Source organism: Magnolia sinica, chromosome 13 (genome assembly GCF_029962835.1).
Source record: "Magnolia sinica isolate HGM2019 chromosome 13, MsV1, whole genome shotgun sequence".
NCBI classification, from domain to species: domain Eukaryota; kingdom Viridiplantae; phylum Streptophyta; class Magnoliopsida; order Magnoliales; family Magnoliaceae; genus Magnolia; species Magnolia sinica.
The window spans coordinates 22,849,268-22,867,781 of NC_080585.1; the positions used below are offsets into that span (position 1 = coordinate 22,849,268).

At 42.3% G+C, this 18,514-nt stretch overlaps 2 protein-coding genes across 5 annotated transcripts; both read left to right on the forward strand.

The window, feature by feature from the left end:
- Nucleotides 1-5,665: 5,665 nt before the first annotated feature.
- LOC131224162 (late embryogenesis abundant protein Dc3-like) lies at nt 5,666-7,681 on the forward strand. Its single transcript, XM_058219704.1, has 3 exons — nt 5,666-5,794; nt 6,680-6,814; nt 7,433-7,681. The coding sequence occupies exons 1-3, from the start codon at nt 5,666-5,668 to the stop codon at nt 7,538-7,540; spliced, it is 372 nt and encodes a 123-aa protein (XP_058075687.1). The 3' UTR covers nt 7,541-7,681.
- Nucleotides 7,682-8,626: 945 nt separating this feature from the next.
- LOC131223231 (uncharacterized) lies at nt 8,627-15,350 on the forward strand. Of its 4 annotated transcripts, none has more exons than XM_058218562.1 (4): nt 8,627-9,286; nt 12,690-12,841; nt 13,429-13,577; nt 15,152-15,350. In XM_058218562.1, exons 2-4 carry the CDS (start codon nt 12,707-12,709, stop codon nt 15,192-15,194), a joined length of 327 nt encoding a protein of 108 aa, XP_058074545.1. In that variant the 5' UTR covers nt 8,627-9,286; nt 12,690-12,706; the 3' UTR covers nt 15,195-15,350. The 4 variants fall into 4 exon arrangements, with proteins under 4 accessions (XP_058074545.1, XP_058074544.1, XP_058074543.1 ...); XM_058218561.1 differs by having other exon boundaries at nt 8,945-9,286; nt 12,696-12,841; XM_058218560.1 differs by having other exon boundaries at nt 8,964-9,286; nt 12,707-12,841.
- The last annotated feature ends 3,164 nt before the right edge of the window (nt 15,351-18,514 follow it).

Sequence of the window (18,514 nt, forward strand, 5' to 3'; positions counted from 1 at the left end):
ACTTTGCTTGATTCATCTATGTGGGCTTCCGTGGTTCCCTAACATGATTGACCAATTTGGGGGGGGGGGGGGGGGGAATGGATGGCCCACCAATGGTGGGACACAACTGACCAGAGATCCCGATTACCATAGCACGGGCCCCAATTGTCAGAATTGAACCAACTATAATTCCACCACCCAACAGTTATCAATTCATATCAATCAATGCAAGATTCATCACCAAATGAAACAAGAATGAAAATCGAAACAAAATAAAAAGCACCCACTTAACAGAATCTCCACAAACACCTCAAACACAAAAACCTCTGAATGATCTCAACCAATAAAATACACAAAAGCGTCCATCCAAACAGTCAAAGCAACAAATACCCATGATAGCATCCGACTCGTCTATGCCAGGAACTATGACACGTAAATGGATAGAATTACAAATCTGACCTGGATGTCTACAAGGAGGGCGATGATGTCTTCTGCCTCTGGTAAAACGCAATGTTGAGGCATCCTAACAGTCCATTTCATGACATTTTCACCCTTGTTTTAGAGAGAGAGAGAGAGAGAGAGAACGGGGTGCTTTGGATGAGAAAAGGAGTAGCCTGCTCGTGATTGTGTTTATGCAATGATCCAAGCCGTTGGGACTATCAGCTGTGGGACAGGAAGGAAATGACACACCATATGGAGGGTTCGGATCAACGTTAGCATCTGCCACGTGTCCTGTATTGCGAGAGTAATGATCCTTCCACCTCCAGCGCGCCGGACGAGAGTAGAGAAATGTTAGAAAGGGATTTTTACGAAAATAACCGTGGCACCTGATTAGTCCCATTTCCCTTCCTTTTTTTTTTTTTTTTTGGGTTTTTCGGAAGAGGATGAAAACGCCCTTACCTCTTATTTAGACTTTTATTTTTATTTTTATTTTTTTTAATTAAAAAAATTCTTCATTTCAAGCTTCCTTTATGAGACTCACCACCACTCTTTTTACCTACCATATTCTTTGGCATTCCATTCTTCGGGCCGTTTTTCTTCAAAGCTTTCTCTACAAGATTGATTACCATTCTTCGCATTTTATTTTCCTATATTTCGTTATTCAGCGTTCTTTCTCTGAAAAAATAACGGTTATGATCCTCTCCATTTCACCATTCGGTATTCTTTATTCCAACTATTTTAATGAAATTAAGGGTGAAGAAGCGGGGGAAATAAAAAGAATTGGGAACTCAGTCGAATGTTATATTTATATAATCTTGTTAGATGTATATATGCGACATACTGAATTTTTGCTATTTCGGATTATCAAAAATATTTTTTTAAAAAATAATTAACCATGTTGTTGACCTTTGATGCTCGAAGTGAGCATATATGCGACCGGTACCGAAAAAGAATTGTACAAATAAAATTGATCAACCATAGAAGACCAACGAATCCGACCGATCATTTAAACATTGAGTTTAGTCCCATAATTTGTTCACATAAGGCCCAAATCTAGTCAACCTATCACTGACCAATCAAGATAACCATAACCAAATAAAGACCTACCTAAAGACGAGATAACTATGAGTCGGATCTTAATTAATAAACTAAATCAGCACAGTCACTCATTTAGCCTAAGAACCAACAATTTAGAGTGATCATGACCGAATCACTATTTTCGCTAATTTCGAATAGGTCATACTGTGAATTTAGTTAATCCAAATCCTAACAACTGGGCCCAAGAAATCTTCCTACCCAATTTATTCAAGAAATGCCCCGATCACCTGAACAAACTGTATACTACTCGTTAGTGGGCCACTAATTCTGAAATTATAGAATAATGTTCATCTCACTGGGTTTGACGTCCATTGCGGACGGTGGGCCCAAACGATACCCCGAACCGCACAACTTGGACCGTGAAGGTAGAGCTTGAAAGGCGCGACTACCCGGAACTTGAAACTTCAAACTTAAGTGAGTTGGCCCCGCCACTGAAACAATGAAGTTGAGACTTTCCAACCGTCGAATTACAATCAAACTCGGGTTATGAGTCAGGGATATTCCACAGCTCATATTCGTATAATTGTGGGCCCGATCAATCATCAGTGACCATTGATCGCAAATCGGGTCCCTGCGATAAATTGACTCATTTGTTTGCCACCAAACTTGGGACAACCCTTCATCTAACTATGAGATACCTATTCCATAGCATAGTTGGGCCAGGGGGCCACTGGGACAGCCCCAAGGGTTAAAAATACACCCACCAAGGGTATATGTATTAGGTTCAGTCTTCCCAGGGTCAAATGAGCTAATTTTCAAACTATATAAGCTCTAAAAATCCTCTCCCACCCTCTCATATGAATTTTCCAGCAAAGGAGGAAGAGAGAGAGAGAGAGAGAGAGAGAGAGAGAGAGAGAGAGATAGCTCAAAGGGTGGGAATTGAGAGGATTCCCTCTCCTACCATGACCTCACTCCGGAAACTGCATCTCCGCCGCCTCAAGAGGGGATTTGCTGCGATCCAAAAAAGTAACTACCCTATCATCTCCCTAATTCCAACAAGAAGAGCCACATGCATGTGTCTTAACCTACAAATCTATGTGACACAGGCTCCAACGTGTCAACCCACAAGTCCGACACCCCAAAAGCCACTCTGCGAGCCTTCGGCAACCCTTAAGTGCGGACAATTAGTTATAGATGGCCGTTTATCAAATCTAGACCGAAATTAGTGATTATGGGTGTAGAATTTGCTTGCATGTATGTTAATTGTGAAATTGGAGTGTTGTTTCGAATGTTTTCCGATTTAAGAGAAAATTAGGCTCTCAATCGCCCAAGATCCTTGCATTGCCTTAATTCTTAATATTCATGAGCATAAAATTAGGACACATTCCCCAAATTCTAAAACAAATAGGAAAATTTCGTTGCATGTCCCCTATGCACATAATTAATTATTGATTTTCATTCTATGCATGATTGTTTATTTGAAATTGAGCTTATTTACATATTTATTTAAATTTTCCATGTATTTAAGAAGCCTTGATGAATCATGATGTCAATGTCTACAATTTACTACTATGTATGCCTAAATCCCTTACAACTAGAAGTAGACCGACATCTACTTTAGTATCGTTCATTTATACGATGCCCCATTTTCGGATCGGCCAGCAAATTTCAAAACCCACATGGGTAGCCCCTCTGGTAGGGTCGTCTACAGGAAAATTTGACCCAATTAGTTGAATTACGGATAGTCAATTGTAATCGGACTATGCAAGACGTTGATCCCGATGCCGTACGATTCGTAGTTCGTTTGGAGGGGATAAATTGGCTCACCAGCTGGTCATCCATGTTCATTAACCATGTATGTACACGCCTTGCTGAATCTGAAACACCCCATACCTTTGAGAGACCACTATTAACCTTAATGATACGATCTTTAAGACTCATGAGCTAGGCATGGTGATATGGGACACCGTATCCGAGCTGTCGGCTACACCGGGGTAATGAGCCTCCTTGCAGTGACCAGTGAGCAACTAAGATTCGGGAGGCGGGCATGGTGGTATGGAACATTGTATCCGTGCTGTCGGCCTACGTTGGGGTGACGAGCCTCCCTGTAGTGAATAACAAGTATAGGAGGTGATAGGTCCTTGTTCGAATGGCCCCCGACAAATTACACGACCGATGGTTCCGTGTCAGATTACCGTTCGAACGTTCCGGACATGAATGAAATTGGGTGACGAGTCGTTCCTTGTGGTGATTTGGTTATGTAACAAGCTTGCATCTCGGAACTAAGTAATCATACTCGGTGTTTGGGTCACAACCCATACTGAGTTGATTCTCATACCTTTAGATATCATGCCTTACATTTGAAATTATTGATTTGTGAGACAGATGGATAATACATAAATTTCGATAATAGATCGCAGACTTAGAGTTACTACGCCCGCCTTAGGCCAAGTGATCTGGATAAAGCCATTGATTAAATGGAGGTGTTTTAGCTTCCATAATCATGCTGGATAAACGAACTTAATTAAATATTCGATTAACATCTCACCATCACATTGCATTAGTTAGGATTGACAATTCTGCAGTCGAGGTCATATTGATGGAGTGTTGGGTATTGCGATCGTTAGACGTTGTCGCTCGAGGAAGTGTTGGGAGTAATGGCATGCATCATATCATGAAACCATGCATATGCATTAATAAGAGTAGTTATGATTTTATGAATGATTGCTTTTTACTAACTTTGTCCATGTATTTGATAATATGTGTAACTTATTGATAATGGTATCTGCTGAGTTGATCACTCACTCCTATTCTAGGACGATGTTTTAAAACACCAACTAGACCCTATCTTAGATGCAGGTGTCATGGAGCTCGACGCACTGGATGGGGTGAGTATAGACGAGGAGAATGAGCTCTCCTACTTTCAGATCTGGGCGGATCACCATAGGTCGTCCTAAGACTAGTGATGGGGTTCAGGTAGGGTTTATATTTCTGGATTATGTGTATTTTTATGGGACTCTATCCCTCACGTTCACTTAATTACATTATCTTTTTGTCGGATCTGCTTACTCCATGATAGTTGCACATGTGTTTATTATTTTAGTCTTGATTTATGCTGCATGGTCCACTTAAATTTCTCCATTACTTATGAAACAAACCAATTATGCATATTTCGAAACCCAGTAGGGCATAAGTGGCACCCGGAAAATCGAGAGCCGAGTACCTACTCGGCCCCCAAAATCCGGGGCGTTACAATATAATTGTATAATTAAATATTTGATGTATGATAGAATGAATGATTATGATTTTTGGATATTTATAATATTCTTTAATTGTTGAGTCAAGTTGTATGAAAATGTTCTTCAAGTTGATGGGGTTAGTGTTTTCATGCAAGTCTTGTGTCGGTATCCGTTGTCATGTGTAAGGGGTCGTCCTTATCATATCTAAGGGGCCAAGCAATCTAGTTGAGAGAGAAATCTAGCGTATCTTGTTAGCTTGGGTCATTAGAAACGATGTGGACCAATGAAACCCGACGGCGAGCTTGGGTCATTAGAAACGATGTGGACTAATGAAACGCGACGGTAAAAAAGAAAGAGTGCATGTGCAAGAATTCCAACATCTCTGTCATTTTATTTAATCCCGGTTGAGATAAAATCTCAACATGCTATAGCACCAAGTGGGTGAGAACATCACGGGCACCTGATCCCTTAAAGGAGACAACAGATAGACGGTTCAGATCATCCGTTCCCTATATTCCAGGACCCAAGTGATGTATTCATGGAATCTAACCCATCCATAGATTTCTTCACATGAGAAAACCTCCGTGCTCAAAAATCAAGTCCGTTCAAAAATCAGACGAGCGACAGATATGAGAGGAAGCCTGCTGTAGTGTTTGTGTGTGTGTAATTAAGGCCGTTGAAGCAAGATAGGCTTTGTTGAAATTCAAGGGTGGCGTTCCCTCACAACTCGTTCCTTTTACAGTGGCCCACCACAGTTCTGGTTACAGCGCGCCGGATAGAATAATAGGCAGGAACGAGAGTCCAGACGGTTAAGTCATTAGACATTCTCAACATGTGGACCCAGCAGCGACGCATGTTACGAACCAACGTACCTAAACAAGCGATGGACAGGTGTTGGGTACGTGGCACAAAAGAGTGCAGAATGACAGGACACGTGTCAGATCCCATAAAATCTCAGAAAAAGAACCATGGATGGATGGACCATGGTCACATACGAAGAAGGGCTAAACAGCGGAAGTTGGGAGGAAAAGAGAGGAGAGAGAATGGCATCTCGTGATCAAAGCTACAAGGCTGGTGAAACCAAAAGCCAAGCTCAGGTCCGTCACATGTTATATAGAGACCATCTTCACATCTCATCTTTCTTTCCATGCATGCATCATGATGATGATGTTAATGGTGCATGACACGTGAGGTGCGGTGACACACGTCTAAGAGATCTGGTCCATTCATTAGATTGTGATCTTTCCATTGCCCAAAAATCATGGAAGCGGATTGGGTGGAGGTGTGTGGACGTCACCAAGTTCTGTGAGCCCCACCATCATTTATTTGTTATATCTACACCGTCCATCCATTTTGCGAGATCATTTTTGGGTGTTATACAAAAAATGAGGCATATCTAAAGGTCAGGTGGACAATACCACAAAAAGAAGGGGGAGAATGACATCCACCGTTGAAACCTTTCTAGGGCCCACCATAGTGTTTATTTTACATCCAACCTGTTCATTATGTCCCAAAAATCCGGATGAAGGGAAAAAACAAATCTCAGCTTGATCCAAAACTTCTATGAGCCCCAAGAAGTTTTCAATGGTTGGCATTCAATGTCCACTGCTTTCTGATGCGGGGCCCACATTCTATCGATGGTGATTGGTATTGTGATGGTGCTAATAGTTCTTGGTCTTTCAGAATGGATGGACTGTGTGGATATAATACACATATCATGGTGGACCCCACAGAACTTGGTGACGTCAACACTCAACGCAATCTGCTTCCAGTCCAGATACATGTTCAGTGTAGAGTACCTGATGAGGGACCCAGATCTCCTGCACGTGTGCCATCCGCCCCACCGGGCCCACATGGTGGTTCTGATGCGGGGCCCACATTCTATCGATGGTCATTGGTATTGTGATGGTGCTAATAGTTCTTGGTGAGCATGATGATGTATGGTGGTAATGGTGGTGACCATGCATGATGATGATGTGTAGGAGAAGAGGGATGAGATGATGGAGAAAGCGAGAGAAGCCACCCATGCAATGAAAGTGAAGGCATCAGAGTCTACCCAATCAGGCCGAGACACTGCCCAAGTGGGCCACGAGAAGACGGGCAGTTTCCTTCAACAGGTTGGCTAATGGTTGGGTTTTTATTTTGTATCTGGGTGGACCAGTGATCTGAACGGTTGATATCACTGGCCTCACTTTGGATGGCCCATGTACTAAAACATCACGTGGAGAAAATCCAAACCGTTGGCAACAAATAGATGGTTGATATACAGACGAGGCAACTGTCTGTGTTTCCAGAAATAAAAAAATGGACATGCTACGGCTTGGATCATATCAAGTCTCGGGACGGCCAACCTTTGTCGAGGCCCATCCTTCAAACTAGAACATGGGCCTGACCACAACTCAGGCACATGATGGGCAGAGCCTGATTTCGGCCACTCACTTTTGCGTGATACATGATATATCATAAAAATGCACATAAATCCAAACCTGGCCAGAGCCCACGCCCATCCATAAATGGACTTGAATTTACTTATGGGCCCAGTCCACGGGCGTAACATTCGAGTCCAAGTCCAAGCCAATGCGAAGTGGGTCAGGTCTGAAAGCTGCTACAAATGTTGGAATTATGGGCCACATGGAATAGTTCCATCTGGACCATCATCATCAGGGTAAGGTCTGAAAGCCACACATGCCAGTAGCACTAGTTAGCATGCAGCTATTCACGTGGAATTTTTGCAGGGTAAGCAGCAAATGAAGAACATGGCACAAGGAGTAACAAATGCTGTGAAGAATACTTTTGGAATGGCTGACGTTGGCGACGATAATAACACTATCAAAGAGAAATAAATGTTGTATATTTTATTTTCGTTGCTCCCTCGGGACTTTTTTCCATTAACAAGCACCACCAAAACAGGTCCTGAATTAGAATAAAATCTCTATTTTACCCTTATTTAGTGAGCTTTGTTGTGGCTGTTTTTGTCTCCTAAATTTATCTTGTGGCTTGCTGTTGGGGCTTACGGCATATTAGTTAGTTTCTTAATATTACTACGTTTGCGATATCATGTCCTTTGTTGGGTGGTACCTATAGAGCTGGTAGACCCAAGTAGCTTAGACCATTGGAAGGGGCTACTATCATTAAAGAGAGATGTAAAAGAAAAGGTTGTAATTAGGTGAGAGAGAGAGAGAGAAAGAGAGAGAGAGAGAGAGAGATTTGTTCAGGCTCGATGACTGTTCTCGGGCCTAAACTCCTAACCTTTTTCTCAATTAATCCAGATTTGACCATGTATATTGGCCCATCGGCCAGGACCATCAAAGTTTGCAAGGGCATATATGCTGCACAAGTTATATGTGTTTTGTAGCTGGTGATCCATCCAAGAAAGACTTGGGTTGAACTATTTTGGCTCTTCAAGAGCCAGGTACAAGCTCAGGCTTATGTTAAACAATGCGAATTGGGCGTGGACAGATCTTGGGCAGCACTAACCTGGCCCATTGATACCGATACTTGGCTAGGGTTGGTGGTGCTGGCCATAGTCCATAAGCCCTAATCTTCGCACAACCCAGCATGGAAACGTTTTTAATGATCAGATAATAGTTACATTTGGGTCATTAAAATATGGCCCGGATCTTATGATCGTCTTTAAACTACAAGTGTATGGTGTATGTGAATCACTCACAAATGTCTTTAAATGGTCCATTCCCTTTGCATTATGGTGGTCCACTTATGATTGGACTGGACCCAGCCGGACTGGACACCGGGTCTCAATTCATGCCAGGGCCCAGCCCTCAGGCCAAGCCAACGGTTCAAGTCCTGGCCCTAGAGTGCGGGGTCAGGCCCAGGCCATGCCGAGGCGTACGTTCCCACCCACCACTGCCTGGGTTGTGCGCACCTAATGAACGCGAGCAGAGTAGCTGTTAGTCGGTGTTACCCTTACCGTGGAGCCCACCTTGATGAATCTATTGTATATCAACGACGTCCATCAGTTTTTCCAGACAATTTTAGAACATGGTTCTAAAATTTAAGTAGATCCAAATGTCAGGTGGACCACAGCACAGGAAACAGTGGTGATTGAACACTCGCCATTAAAAAGTTCTCAGGGCCCACTGTAAAAAAATCTGTAATGTTTATTTTCCATCCAACCCATTGATAAAGTCAAACAGATCTGGATGAAGTAAAAGACAAATATCAGAGTGATCCAAAACTTCTAGGGCTTACAAAAAACTTTTAATGGTTATTCAGCACTTTTTACATAGTTTTGGTCCAGAGTAGATTTGGACATGCTTAGTTTTTGGTATAACATCATGAAATGAGCTGATAAAACGGATGGACGGTGTGGATATGAAATAAATTTATTAAGGTGGAGCCCATACGGTAAGGGTAACACCCACTAAAGTGTTACCTGGCTAACAGCCAATCTGCTCCCTGAATGAATTAGCCTTTATAACCCCACACGTATGGCCGCGAGTTCACCTGCGAAGAGAAACGCGTAGGCGGTTGTCAGCTTCCCTTCTCCTTCCACCGAAACCTCTGATAGTGGAACCCCCATACCGACTTTCTTCCCGAATCGCGTGGGACCGAGCAATCGGACGGCCGAGGTACGCCTTCAATCATACGGCTAGAGAAATTTGGAATCTCTCAATCTAAAAAAATCAACATATTTACTTTCGCGCTCTTTTGTTTCTGTCCCAAACATCCTACCAATATGTATTTTTCCGCTTTTGTCTGTTTCTTGATAAATATAAATGTGTTGAAGCTGTGCAACTTACATGTTCGATGAAATTCCTCGGTCAAATTCCACTTATTTTTTTAATTGAACTATACCTTGTTTAGGAATTCTAAGTAGAAATATGTTTTCTTTCCACCCTCCAGTGTTGTATTTAACAGGCTTATGGGGAGAATTTTAGTTGTATTGCCAAATTCGACTAGGGTATGATAGAGCGCCGGGCATTAGGTCAAGTATGTTTGAACTGGCCATATAGTGTGACCCATTGTGGATACATTATAACCTGAAATTACACTGAGGAATATGAAGGCTTATAGCTTACCAAGGGTAGGGTCTGAGATAGGAGCGATCAGGGAAACAGAATACATAGCCATTTTTTTCCTGGTGCCATTTCTAACACTTGTTTGGGGTTGATTGGGTTACTTATGGTTCTCTTTGTAAGATGGAGAGTGCGCCTTCTAAGCAGAGAAGGCACCTTCTACAGTGGATGCTTCCTTACAGTCTACTGTGGGGGTGTGGTGGGAGAGAAATAGCCAAATATTTGAAGGCAAATCAACATCGATCGATGCAGTTAAGTGCAACATTGCCTCAATGATTTTGGAGATGGGTGCTTGCTAAGCTGGAATATAGGGGCTGCATTTTGAGGATTTTATGAATACTCGGAAGGGGACGATCCTCTTAAGGCTATCTTGTGGGTCCTCATGATCTTTTTGATGTCTTGCGTGGGGCTGTTTTAGCTGGTTTGTGGATGCATATTTAGGGGTCTGATTCAGCTCGAGTAAGTGACAAGAGGATCACTTGCTTAGGTTGGTTACTGTATTTTTCACTCTTTTTGATATTTTAAGGAATAAAAAATAAAAAATTCATTGCTGTCCACCACAAAAAAAAAAAAGAAAAAAAAAAAAGAAAAGAAGAGAGAGCTACACAAGGCTCTAGTGATTATAATGATGGTGATGACATAGAGAGTGGTATTCATGTACAACAACCCAGCCATAGTGATTAAATGTCTCCTATGTTGAAATCTGAGCTGTGCACATGTTGGGTCATATCACGAAGATGAGTTGATGCAAAATCAGGCTGGCATCCTCTCATGTGGGCCACTCGTGTATGTTGAATTAGACAGTTGAGAAGTTTTTAAAAACATCCACTGTTTTGTCAACCATGGCTACCCCATGAGTGACCATCCTATTTTTGTGTCAGGTCATCTTCATCATGGAGCCAATCTTAATCTTATGCATGGCTTAGATGTCCTACATGCATGACACATTGGCATGTGAGTGTGGTTGCTTGGGAAACTCCGGTGCAACTGGTTGCTGCTGAGCATTCCTCATGCACACATATTTGTTGGATGGGAAACTCTGATGCAACTGGTTGCTGCTGAGCATTCCTCATGCACACATATTTATTTTATTTTTAAGTATATTATGCACGCTGAGCAATAAGATCAGGTCTATTGGATGTAGGCCATTGACCTTAAGCAGGCCATTCTGCTCATCAAGAAGGCCACACTTGGACATTGAATGTCGGCCTCTGGCCAAACACTTCTAACCACTTTTTCCCACATGTATGTGGCCAGCATAATAGTAAACTTGCCTAAGACATTGTTGACTGCCTGATGAATGACCTGGAGTTCACACAGGTTTAACACATTGCCACATGTCACTTGCATGGATTGTTAGAAGTACAATGAAAAGGGAACTGATGAAGTACAACCCATCATATACTACAACCTATTTTTCTATGCCTCTTAAATTTTTGTTTCCACTTTTGCCATTGAATGTATCGGATAATTTCAAGGACACAATGCTTGTAAAAAATGGGTTGTAGGTTAAGTTACACTACAACTGGTTGCAACTTTAGGATTGGTTGTAGTTGATGAGCTCTCTAATGAAAATAGTACCCTCTTCCCTGTTCAGGGGTCTGACATCAGCATTCATGAGAGCATGTCCCAATGTTGCATGCTCATGTGAGATCAAGGTGTCCATCAGGTAGGCCCCAGCATATGCATACCCTGGCCCGAAGTTCAGGTGAGTTCACTCATGAAGTCAGCCACCCGTGTACAAAACAATTGACATCTGAAAGGAAATGTCCAACAGTCCACATTCAATGTACACATGAAACTCACCTATGAGTGAACCAGCTTAATTTTGGGCCAGGGCATCCATACATGGGAGAGGGGTTGTTGCCGCATGATGAACAAAGTGGACGTCAGACATGTGTCCGTATTTGCAAGTCCAAATATGCGAGTCCTGTTCATACTTCTCATTAGTATGAAGTAGAACTTGGACGAATTTCATGTACTTACCATCTTGAAAATTATTTTATATTTCACCAATTTTAATTTATTTCTACTTGTCATTATATGAGTAACACTTGGTATCCCATTTGTTGGGACTCTCTCTCTCTCTCTCTCTCTCTCTCTCTCTCTCTCTCTCTCTCTTCCCTTCATCTTCTTCTTTGATGATGTATTCAGAACACTCAATTAGTGGATGGTACAGCCCAAAAAATAATCATAATCAGAAGTTCACAACTATCCTATCCACCGCTGATTTTCAGTTAAGAAAGGTTAGAGTAATCAGCCTAGAGAACATCCATAGACCAATGGTCAGGAACCACTACCACCATCATCATCTAAGCCTTATCCCAACTAATTGGGTCAGCTACATGGATCCTTTTCTGCCATTCCACTTTATCAAGGGCCATAATTTTAGTTAGATGATAAGCCATCAAGTCTTTTCTTACTATCTCCACCTACGTCCTTTTGGGCCTTCCCCTTCCCCTTTTAGAGCCTTCAACTTGTACCAACTCACTTCTTCTAACCGGCACAGTTCTTGGTCTCTATTGCACTTGACCAAACCATTTAAGTGTACTTTCCCTTATCTTGTTATCTATTGGTGGTGCTACTAAATTTCCTAGAATATATTCATTTCTAATTCTAGACTTGTCTTGCCACTTATCCATCTCAACATCCACGTTTCAGCTAGACTCATCCTATGGACATGTTTTTCCTTAACTGCCCAACATTCTGTCCATCATATAGCCATCCTATACAATTTCCCTTTCGGTAATTGGTTGAATTATTTACCAATGGCTGTCCATGATTTGGCCCATCGGTCTGATCCGTATTGATCAATGCATCCACTTATCTTCGGAGCTGTAGAGTCAATTCACCGCTTTCTAAATTGTATTCCACATGCACTTGTTCTGGCCTTAGAAATCTAACATAATGCATTTCTACATGCTTCTGATTCATTCTCTTGTGATTTCCATTGCACGTCGAGAACTAAAGAAGATGTTGGGAGGCATCCCTCAGCCATTGCGTACACTTGGTGCTGCTGCTGCTGTTGTGTTTGGAGGAATGTTTTCTTTGTCACTTGCTTCCTCCGTGACAATCCGAATGCTACAAGCAGCTACTGAAGCCAAACGGGTAACATCCTCGTGGTTACTTTCACTCAATGCTCAAAAACTCTCTTTTGACTTGGATATTGGTATTTCAGTTTTTAACTTGAACTTCCCCAAGTTATTGAAAAAACTAGCCTAAATTATGAAAATCAGTCGAAGCCAGTACAGACAAGTCGATCAGCAATGTTTCAAACATTGGATTTAAAGACTCTTAGGTAGGGAGGGATGTGAACATACTCACTGTACAATGCACATGTAAGAAAGATCTGAACTTCTCATGACTCATGAGGGTGGCTCTGCCATGAGGATGACAATATCCAAACTTCTGGCCAGTCAGATTGAGGGAACAAGATGGATGATTAACCGAAAAGGTGAAAGAAGAAAACAGAAACTTCATAACAATTTTAAACATTCCATCTATTTCTTCAATCGAGTTGTCAGGATTATCCTACCAGTCTTATTTTGTTTATGGCCATCTCTATGGCGCATCCTTGACGAGTGGTCCAGATCTTGCACTTGTTTACCTGTTTACACAGGCTGCCAGGTGAAGGTTACCAAATCTGGTTTTCTGCTACATCTTCTAAGTCTACATTTTCTTTTATGTTGGTGTAGAAAAAGGTTGCATTGCCTTGCACAGTTTGTAAAAGGAAGGGATTTTACACTTGCAAATTATGTAAAGGGAATTCCACCATAGAATGGTCGCCTTTATATGATCCCATCGTAATAAATCCATGTCTCTGTCCCACGTGTGAAGGAAACAGGTGAGTGCACTCTCTTATTATTTCCCATAATTTTTTGTTAGAATAACTTTCAAAGGTACTTAGAAACTCAGTTTAGAGGCAGCTTGGACACACTCCTGCAAAAGGGATTTTTGGCAAAATGGGTTTCATGCATGCCTTTTTCAGCTGACCCACCCAATCGCACCAAAAACCAATCTGACTGGTTTTGGTTGAGTAGACTTTTTACTGCCTATTTCGACACGTGGGGAATCAGACAAGGGTTTGCAGAAGTGCATCCTAACACTCAACAGAAACTGCAGTTCGGCTTGAAATGGTGTTTAGACCTCAAAAGCCCCTTTTAAGGGAAGGGGGCATCCAAACGGGCCCTTAAGTACTGATGGAGGAGTTATTAGAGTTCTGATGGGTTTCGTATCATTGGATTGCGATACCGATAAAATCGGCCTGATAGTATCGATATTGCAAACATTGATTAGAGGCTCCTGATGCATCAGGATATGAATACTCTTGGTGTGGATGCCTGCATAAGTGAGGCCCATAGTTCTATTATCCTGACCATTTTAATCAGACAGGCTTTGCTGTGGGTGGGGAATCACCTAGAAATTGCCTGGGTTAGAAGCTCCTAACTTTTAATTGGTGGATTATGCGAGAATGGTTAAGAAGAAAGTAGAGCATTGCTAGAAGATCCTAACCTGGAAATCCATAACCCAGGAAAAAATGAAGCAACGATCTGGGAAAAGAATAACCAAGGATTGGATGGCTTGAATTTCTAGACTGGAAGAGTTTTGGGGCATCCACCATCCACGTAGGCCCCTTTTATAAGGAATGGGTGGAATGGGTGGATGAGGATGTTATTCACATATTGATGCATCAGGACATTATAATTCCTCAAAAATAAATGAGTCTGTTACTAAAGTAGAAAATCACTGAGTTGACTTAACCTGGTCTTGACTATAGTGAACAATTAATGAAAAGGAAAATGCGAGCATACCTTGCATAGGTAACTAAGGGGTGTACCTACTGCTAACATAGGGAGAACTACTTTTTAGTAAATGAGATCTATCCTGTCCATGAATCTCGCAACTCGGTCTTTGGATTTAATCCCAAAAATTTGGAAGATCCAAACCCAAGCAGGCCACAATTCATGGAATAATGTAAAATCATGCCTTAAAACTATAAATTCATGTGTTATGGCGTACCTGAGTTTTTAAATGGCGAATTTTGTTTCGTTCTTTCATCTATAGGAGGTGCATCAGATGATTGCTTGGATGGCATATAAACACCAGGGTGAGCTCCACATATAGCTCATGGTGCATGTCCCCATCTGGTGTGCCCCACCTGAGTTCTGGATCAGCCTGATTTTTTAGATGCATGGTCAATATGAGGCGGTGGACCTGATGGATGGAGTGGATCTTAGATTGTTTGTTCCCCCCACATAGTAGTCAGTTAGCAGTAGGTATGCCCACCATGTGCCTATGCAAGTGTAGCTAGCATGGTTCTTATGAAAAGGGGTCTTACATGTACATTGGAATACTCAAGAAATTCAATCTAAGCACCTGAACTACAGTTTTCTTTTGATGGTGTTGTTATGGTTACAGAGTCCAACGTTGTCTGAATTGTCTTGGCAAGGGCTATGTTTGATTTGTAGGTGGTGGAAGTTCAATTTCAGTAAGATGCCTCCTTCATCTCTTACTGTAAACAAATTTCTTAGGATGAGAAGTTGTATCTTTCCTTGTATTCATTACAGAAATCAAATTCACACAACTTTCAGAAATGTAACTGAGCTAGATAAATGGTGACTAGAGGTATATCGTTTGGGTAAAATTCTTGCTGCATGCATGCAGCCTATCTGTGGTTGAGAATTCCAACGCATTTGAGAATCCTACCCACTTTGGAATGTGTTTTGGATTCCTTGCTACAATTTTTTGGCCAGGGCGGATGGATGTGGAGTGGTTCTCCTGACACCGGACTCAGGCCTAGGGGTGCAACTCGGGTGGGTCGGGTCAGGTCAGGTTGAGGGTCAACCCGAGCCTTACCCAACCTTAAATTTACCAAAACCCGTAACCCAACCTGACCTGCATTCCAACCCTGAACCCCAACCTGAACGCAGGTCAAATTCAACTACGCTCAACCCTAAACTGACCTGACCCAAATACATGTGATTATTCCCAACTCGACCTGACATTTGCTCAACCAAAAGCCATTCTGATTTCAATCATGTTGGAGTTATCCAACCCTAACCTAACATGAGGACCTTGACAACCTCACCCATCCCAACCCAAATTCAAGTTGGGTCATTCAAGTTTGGGTAGACCCGAACTAATGCATGGGCATTTTCACACTGTGCTCGAGTGGGGGGCCTGTGGGATGTGGGGGCACACTCGGGGTGAGTGGTTTGTGGGATGCGGGAGCACACTCGGGGTGGGTGGCCTGCAAAACCCATGTGATTTGGGCCCCGTGTAAGGCAGGTGGCCCGTGTTACGCAGAAACCATGGATTTGGAGCCCACAAGGAGAGTTTGGCTGATGACCTAACTCATGGATGTTGGGCTTGGGTTATGCAATAAATGAATTAATTCACTATGCTTTATCAGTTCGAGCTTCTAGAGCAAGTGGTTAATTCTTTTGCATCACAAACCCAAGTTGCAGAAGCATATTTTGTAATATCAGAAGTTTCGGTAAACCCTAGGGAAAAGGGGTCAGGCTTTTTTACGCAAGTCAGGCATCAGTACATTTCCATGGGAATATGATTTGATAACTGAGTGGAGTGCAGTCTCTGAAATCATTCGATAGCAGATTTGGGAAAAAAAGGCAGGAAACCTAATCCCCCTAATATGGATCTGATTTTCTGCACCAACCAAACAGTGGGAAAAGCAGCCTGTCAATTGCAATTATAAAGCCCTTGTTTATATTTCATTATAGCTTTAGAGACTGTAAGAGAGATTCTAACCATCATCATTTCATTTGGAGGAAGAAGAATAAAAAAGTACCATTTGGAGGTGAAAACTAAAACAGTACCATTAGGAGGTGAAAATTTAAAAAGTACCAGTATGTGGTGGAGATATTTCAATCTTTTTTGAAAAAGAAATAGATGTACCACAAACCGAAAATTTGGTTCTCTTGATGACGACCAACCTTCCGCTCGTAGGTAATGGTGGGCATTCAATCACCACTAAAAACTTAATAAGGGCCCAAGCAGTTTTTAACGGTGGGAATTCAATCACCACTGTTTACCGTGGTGTTGTTCACCTGAGATTTGGATGAGCCTCATTTTTTTGGCTTATGCCCTAAAATGAGCTGGGAAAATAGATGCACAGAGTGGATAAAATACATACATCATGGCGGGCCCACACAGCACCGACGTAGTACTGTAGGCGTCGGAGTCCGAGTCCGTGTCGTGCTGGAGTAGGACTCCCAAGTATGTAGGACACACCATGTTATACGTGTGAAATCCACTCCGTCTATCAGGTTCTATCGTTGATGTTAGGCCTTACGACCAAAAATTAGCTAGGTTCACAACTCAGGTGGACCACACCACATGATACAATGGGGATGAGATGTCGACCATAGTTTTGTGTGTAGGGACAACATGGTGTGTATCTTTCAACAAACCCGTTAATCATACCTGTCTTACGAGGATGAAGAGAGGATACAGAAATCAGCGTGATACAAAACTCAAGCGGGTGTGGAGTTAGCGGTTTTGGTAGCAATTTTACATTGTTTTCGTTGATGTGGACCATATGATTTTTTTAATAGAGCTTACGCTTTCTACGGTTCAAGTAATGGCTCTCACCTGATGGACGGGGTGGATTTTGCATTCCCAACATGGTGGACCCCGCAAACCTCGAGTTGTTTTGCGCGATTCCGGTCCCGACGGGCGCGGATTAGCTACGGACAGGTTGAGTAGCGATACTCGCTAACTGAAGTGACGTCACCGAGTTATGTGAGCCCCACCATGATGTATGTTTTGTATCCATACCGTCCATCCATTTGGAGGGATCATTTTAGGGCATCAGACAAAGAATAAGTCAGATCCAAAGCTGGAGTAGACCCCGCCGTAGAAAACAGTGGGGAGAGTGACGCCCACCGTTAAAAACTTCTAAGGGCCACGAAAGTTTCGGATCAAGCTGATATTTGTGTTTTCCCTTCTTTCATGCGTGTGTTAACTTATAAACAGGTTGTATCTCAAATAAACATCATGGTGGACCTTAGGAAGGTTTCAACGGTGGGCGTCACTCTCCCCACTCTTTTCTGTGGTGGGGTCTTCTCCAGCTTTGTATCTGCCTCATTCTTTGTCTCCTCCCTTAAAATGATCTCTCCAAACGGATGGACGGTGTGGATACAACACATACATCATAGTGGGGCCCACATAACTTGGTGACGTCACTTCAGTAGCCAGTCTCGCTACTCAACCTGTCACTATCTAATCCGCGTCCGCGTTTGACAGCCATATGCATGCACTTGGCGAAGGCACACGTGGGACTCGTTAACTCAAACATAAGCCGTCCATGCCGTGGATCCCACTTTTGATGGATGAAACATACTAGAATCAGTTTGTCTAGATGTTCCTATCCTCTGATTGATGGAGAGTTATTAGTTAAATACGGCTTCACCTAAAACGGTGCAGCCCTTATCGTGGGGCCCATCTCGATCTAAAAGTAGTATATCCATGCCGTTTTTCCAGCTCATCTTAGGGCATGACCCCAAAAATGAAGCAGATACAAATCTCAGATGGACCAGACTACAGAAAGAGTGGTGATTGAATGCCCACCATTAAAAACTTCATAGGGCTCACCGTAATGCTTATTTGCCATCTAACATGTTGATAAAGTTACAAAGAAGTGGATGAATGGGAAAAAAAACAAATATCAGCTTCATCCAAAACTTTTGTGGCCCACAAGATCTTTTTAATGGTCAATCACCACTGTTTTCTTTAGTATTGTCCACGTGAGATTTGGATCTG

Excerpts from the sequence above, each read along its gene's own strand:
- LOC131224162 (XM_058219704.1), top strand. The coding sequence starts at position 5,666 with ATGGATGGATGGACCATGGTCACATACGAAGAAGGGCTAAACAGCGGA. Across the intron at positions 5,795-6,679 it reads AAACCAAAAGCCAAGCTCAG|GAGAAGAGGGATGAGATGAT; the intron begins GTCCGTCACATG and ends GATGATGTGTAG. Across the intron at positions 6,815-7,432 it reads CGGGCAGTTTCCTTCAACAG|GGTAAGCAGCAAATGAAGAA; the intron begins GTTGGCTAATGG and ends GAATTTTTGCAG.
- LOC131223231 (XM_058218562.1), top strand. The coding sequence starts at position 12,707 with ATGTTGGGAGGCATCCCTCAGCCATTGCGTACACTTGGTGCTGCTGCT. Across the intron at positions 12,842-13,428 it reads CAGCTACTGAAGCCAAACGG|AAAAAGGTTGCATTGCCTTG; the intron begins GTAACATCCTCG and ends ATGTTGGTGTAG. Across the intron at positions 13,578-15,151 it reads CCCACGTGTGAAGGAAACAG|AGTCCAACGTTGTCTGAATT; the intron begins GTGAGTGCACTC and ends TTATGGTTACAG.